Consider the following 6,203-nt stretch of genomic DNA (forward strand, 5'->3'; position numbering starts at 1 on the left):
GGACAGAGTAGGACGCTGTCGAATCATATATAAACCACAACCACCTAGGTATTCATCTCATATGTATGTCCGTTAGTGACATTCATGTTGCATAAGAAAGTTGGTGTATAAGTGAAACAAGAAGAATGAATGATACAACTACAAGAAACCTTAAACAATATAATCTCCAGTCCTAAATATAAGAGTTAGTTGACTAATTTAAATAGATTAAGAAAATAAGTTAAATTAGTTATTTGTCATAAATAGATGTTGTCTTTTCTAAAATATCCTTGCTAATCACGTATATAGGCTAGAACGACTATTATTAGAAGAACTACCTTAGAAAAAATGTATAAATATATATGATAAATAAAGTGAATCGAGGTCTTATTTTTAGGATCAAAATAAAAGTCAAATGAGGTTTTATATTAAGGGGTAGTATAAGATCATCATATCACATCATTAAGCTTTAACAACCAACAATCAAATTTTTAGTATCAATTAACCAAAGAGTTCTTGCTCAGCACACCATTAAGTGCTCCTTTCAATCTCTCAATTGGAAAAAATTAAAGCACGAATCTATTGCAACATTAGTAGAGAACAGAAGAGGAATAAAAACGTTAGTTGCTCGTACCCGATCTACCCTCCTCACTGGCGTATCATCCAAACACCTTGTTTGTACATGGGGTTTATTTGGAGAAAGAATAATAGAGAGTATAAAAAAGGAGGGAGGGATGCATGAGAAAGAGGAAAGGCAGTGTAGTTGGCGGTGGTTGCAGGAGATGGAAGATGGTCCATGGTTGTTTAAGATGTGCTTTTCCCTTGAGATTTTAAGGTCAGAGGTCGTAGTTGTGGACGTGCGCGTGCGCCCTTCCCCTGTCCTCCCTCATTCCCGTGTGGGCCCCTTGAGCGATACCCGCACACACCTGGGCCCCCCCTCTCCCCTCCTTTCTGGTAGGTGCCTCTTTTCCGATCCCTCTCCCCCCAAAACTGCCCCACTCTCTTTTCTTCTCCGTTATACAATATCACTCTTCTACCCCCTCCTCTTCTCACATGCTATCTATTACTCTTCTTGTCTTAAATATAAAATTCTTATATACACTATATAAGGATCTTATATTTAGGACTGGAAGAGTATGATCATATCATCAGCTTCTTCATTTTACCACTAATTTACATTTAACCTTCCATATTCACTAATATTTGAGAGTATTTGGATAGAAACCAAACTATAATTTTAAAAATAATTTTATGATAGACAAAGTAAATATGTGAATAATTTTAATTTAGGGTTAAGGTGCACCCAGCACCTCCAAGTATTTTGCCAGGTGCACCCAGTGGCCTAAAGTAATTTATGGTGCAATTTTTCCCTCAAAGTAATTAAAATGGTGCATCGGTATCCCATGCTAACAGATTTGTTACTTTGACCGTTAAATTGATGAGTCAGCACAAGTTTGACCAAAATAATCTGACGTGGCATGTCTAATAAGCAGGTGATGTGGAATTTTTTCGGGGTTAAGGTGCATCCAGCACCCCCAAGTATTTTTCCAGGTGCACCCAGTGGCCTAAAGTAATTTATGGTGCAATTTTGCCCTCAAAGTAATTAAAATGGTGCACCGGTATCTTATGCTAACAGATCTGTTACTTTGACTGTGAAATTGATTAGTCAGCACAAGTTTGACCAAAATAATCTGACCTGGCATGTCTAATAAGCAGGTGACATGGCTTTTTTTGTTAATTCCATTGTTTTGTCTGAATATTACTCCTCTGGTCCTATTTATAAGGCACTTCCAGCATGTTTCACACAGACCAAAGAAAACCTTAAATTTCATTAACTCTCATTTAAATTTTAATAACTTTTCAACTTTATCCCTATTTAATATACATTATACCTCATATAAACAAAGTCAATATAATAATAAATGAGGGGTAAATTTATACATCCATACAAAAAATTTCTCTCAGTGCCTTATAAATAGGACCAAAAAATATCTTCTCTCTCTACCCTATAAATAGAACCAAAGGAGTATCTCTGAAAAAATTTCTTACTTTGAAAAAAATTCCAAGAGCCGAAGAGAGCATTTACTGAATAGAGAAAACAAAGCAGTTGCAGACGAAAAAAATTCCACATCACCTACTTATTAGACATGCCAGGTCAGATTATTTTAGTTAAACTTGTGCTGACTCATCAATTTCACAGTCAAAGTAACAGATCTGTTAGCATAGGATACCCGTGCACCATTTTAATTACTTTGAGGGCAAAATTGCACCATAAATTACTTTAGGCCACTGGGTGCACCTGAAAAAAATACTTGGGAGTGCTGGATGCACCTTAACCGCGAAAAAATTCCACATCACCTGCTTATTAGACATGCCACGTCAGATTATTTTGGTCAAACTTGTGCTGACTTATCAATTTAACAGTCAAAGTAACAGATCTGTTAGCATGGGATACCGGTGCACCATTTTAATTACTTTGAGGGCAAAATTGTACCATAAATTACTTTAGGCCACTAGGTGCACGTGACAAAATACTTGGGAGTGCTGGATACATCTTAACCATTTAATTTATCTCGATTTACAGAAAAGTACTTTTAGAAAGCACTTTTAGCAATAACCAAACATCTCCCGATTTGGAACCTCTTTTCTTCCCCTTCCACCCTCTTCCCTCCTCTTCTTTTCTTTAACCATTCGATTAATATTTTAACGGTTCGAATTTAAATTTTTTAAAAATATTATTAAAAGAATAAATTATAAAAATAAATAAATAATAAATTACAAACTATATTAAAATTTAATTCTAATAGTTTGCAAATGTACTAAATATTTTTTAATTTTTTTATAAGTAGTTTAATTATAAAAAGTTAAAATCTAACCTGTTAAAATATGTTAATCTAATGATTAGTAAAAAGAAGAGAAGGAAAGAGGACGGTAAAGGAAGAAGGAGAGGTTCCGACCTGAACATCCCCTTAGTTAGCTCCTCTCCTCTTACATTTCACATTCCCACCCACCCTTATATTTTTCTTCGCTATATATTCAAATTAATCAAATTTAATTTTAGTTGTAGTTAAAATTCATTTGTTCATTACTTTAATTTATTGATAAATATTTAATAATAATCTTACAAAATATTAAATCTCAAACATTGAAGATTAAATCTAAGGAAGGAGAGAGTAATAGAAGAACTGAATCCAAATCCCATGAACTGAAATTTGAGTTTTTGTACTTAATAGTTTCTTCCAACTAACACCTGCGCCTCTTAATTAATTACTAATATAGCTCATTTAATTAATACATAATCTTTTCCTTTTAATAACAATTTACTCATATTTTCTCAAAACAAACAAAACATGCTTTGCATCTATATTTATTTTAACCAAAAAATAAATGTTTGAATGTATATCGAATAATTACTTTCATAATTGGGCTGCTCCAGTCTCAAATTACATTGAGAGACAAAAATAACGACAAATATTTTTGCTACCATTTTTCCCCATTAGTTAATCAAAATTTATTAGCCATCAAGTTCAAAATAAAATGCAATAAAAATAATATTTTAAAAATGTTTGGACTATTTTGACCTTGAAGTTATAGATTAATAATAAATAGCAAGGGTCTTACATGCATGTGTTCCGTTAATTATTTTTAACTAAATATGTCCCAATGGGGACATTCAACGGAACGTAGAAAGTATATCAAAACAAAGTATTAATTAATAACTGATATATCATATATGCAAAGGAATTGAAACAGTATCGTATTTAATAATTCGAAAAATTTTCCTCGTGGATCTTTTGGTCCTTTCCGTCCCCCGCCACATATATATAGTCTTCCGCCGTTCCAGTACACCACCTCATCATCTTGCCCTTTTCCTTCCTCTTTCCTTTCTTGTTATCTCCCTCTTCTTCCCTCTTCTAAATGTTCTCTCTCTGCTTGAACTAACACTTCAAGCCCACTTCCTAGCTGAAGCAACCTCACTCCCTTTCTCTCTTCTGGTTTCTGGTCACCTGAATGCCGGAAAACATGAGTATTTCTGTGAATGGACAATCTCAGGTCCCCCCTGGCTTCAGATTCCATCCCACCGAAGAGGAGCTTTTGCAGTACTACTTGAGGAAGAAAGTTTCCTACGAGAAGATTGACCTCGATGTCATTCGTGACGTCGATCTCAACAAGCTCGAGCCATGGGATATTCAAGGTAATGCTCACACAACGATCTTCTTCCTCTTCAATCTTCTTCCTCTTCTTGCTTTGCTTTTCATGATGTCCTTATATTATTTGCAATTGTTGATTTGGATTTCTGGGTTTGTCTTGCCAGAGAAGTGTAAGATAGGAACCACCCCGCAGAACGATTGGTATTTCTTCAGCCACAAAGACAAGAAGTACCCCACCGGCACAAGAACCAACCGAGCAACGGCCGCCGGATTCTGGAAAGCCACCGGCCGGGATAAGGTGATATACAGCAACGGGAAGAGGATCGGAATGAGGAAGACTCTTGTCTTCTACAAAGGCCGAGCCCCTCATGGCCAGAAATCTGATTGGATCATGCACGAATATCGATTGGATGATAACCCCAGCGACACCAACATCGTAAGTATATATTTGACCCTGAAAAACACATTCATATTCTGCATAAACCACTCACCTGATAAAGCGATTAGCTTCAGATACAGTCTCCCTTCTTTGTGAATTCAGTATATTCCTTATGAACAGAAATTGGTGCTGGATTGATTGTGTTGGCCGGTTAATGAAAGTGAAAAATATCCGTTTATTAATCTGAATTCAACTTCTTCTGCGAACACTCTGAAAGTAGAACCCAGAAGACAACTTCTGGGTTCGATACTCCAGAAAAGCAGTTATAAGATTTGGCATGTGAACTTCGAGCATTATATTGGTAGAACTTATGGAATTTTCTTGGTGCCATATAAATTCAGGTGCCGAATGTGATGGGAGATGGAGCCCAGGAAGAAGGATGGGTGGTGTGCAGAATATTCAAGAAGAAGAACCATCTGAAAACCCTAGACAGCCCCTTGGCTTCGTCCATTATTACCGGAGATAGCAACAGAAGAAGCCACATCTTCGATTACTCCTGCGAGGACGAAGGAGCTTTAGAGCAGATACTTCAGCAAATAGGAAGAAGCTGCAAGGAAGAGAACGAAGCGAATTACAGCAACAATGGAAGATTCACTCTGTCAAGCTTCAACAGTGGCGGTAATAATAACAGTTCTAACAACTACAATGAAAGGTTCTTGAAGCTCCCAAGCTTAGAAAGTCCAAAGTCCACAAGCCTAGAGAATAATAATAATACCATTATCGACACCAACAGTGGGTACCACCCTATGATTCCAGAGATGGAAGGCTCCTTCCCGACCGTTCATAACATGGATGCATCTAATGGCGGAAGACTCGCCAAATGGGCGGCTCTGGATCGTCTTGTTGCTTCGCAGCTCAATGGCCAGACCGAGTCTTCAAGGCAGCTTGCTTGCTTCAGTACTGACCCCGCGAGCAGCGCCATGATGATGGGTTACTGTGCTAACGACGTCGTTCAGGATCTGCAAATGGCCACCCTACGATCTTCCTCATCATCGACGTCAACGTCCACACACAGAGCGGCGTACGTGAGTCCTCACGCACAAGATTACAATAGCAGCGACATTGACCTATGGTGCTTTCCCAGATCAGCATCATCGTTGTTGTCGTCGTCCTCAGAGCCCCTTTGCCACGTGTCGAACACGTCAGTGTAACATGTCAGAATTAAATATAAAAATAATCTTGTTATTATTAGCTCTTGTTTTCTCAAGTCAGAGGAATATTATGATGATGATTATTATTACAGACAGTTAATTTTTTTGTTTTCTTTTCTGGCCAGAAATGTGATAATTAAATGCTGGTAGTCCTTTAACGGGGAATCAGTAGAATATTATTATGTGAGATAAATAAGAAAAGTTGATTTTTTTTTTCCCGATGGAGTGGCATTGTCAACCATGGGTCTTTGCTTAATCACGATGTCTACCATTACTTTTTTGTAATTTTGATCTTCCCTCGAGCTCTTTTTACTTTTAATATTTTTTGTTTTTTTAATATAAATTATCTAGAAGACTTGCAAGACCTCGTTAATCTTTTTTTTTTTCGTTTTTCTAATTGTAATTATAAGGCTTCAGCTTTATCATCTTCTAGGTTTATGATGATGATGGATCAATAAGGTCATGGTCCTAATTATCTTCTCT

At 36.7% G+C, this 6,203-nt stretch overlaps 1 protein-coding gene across 1 annotated transcript; it reads left to right on the top strand.

Annotated features, from left to right (window-relative positions):
- The first annotated feature begins 3,830 nt into the window (after positions 1-3,830).
- LOC114712000 (NAC domain-containing protein 43) lies at positions 3,831-5,938 on the top strand. The gene is made up of 3 exons (XM_028896449.1): positions 3,831-4,174; positions 4,295-4,566; positions 4,911-5,938. Exons 1-3 carry the CDS (start codon positions 3,991-3,993, stop codon positions 5,718-5,720), a joined length of 1,266 nt encoding a protein of 421 aa, XP_028752282.1. The 5' UTR covers positions 3,831-3,990; the 3' UTR covers positions 5,721-5,938.
- Positions 5,939-6,203: the final 265 nt, after the last annotated feature.

The sequence above is a fragment of the Neltuma alba genome, unplaced genomic scaffold (assembly GCF_004799145.2).
Source record: "Neltuma alba isolate B1F8T4 unplaced genomic scaffold, ASM479914v2 tig00011326_pilon, whole genome shotgun sequence".
In the NCBI taxonomy this organism is placed as follows: domain Eukaryota; kingdom Viridiplantae; phylum Streptophyta; class Magnoliopsida; order Fabales; family Fabaceae; genus Neltuma; species Neltuma alba.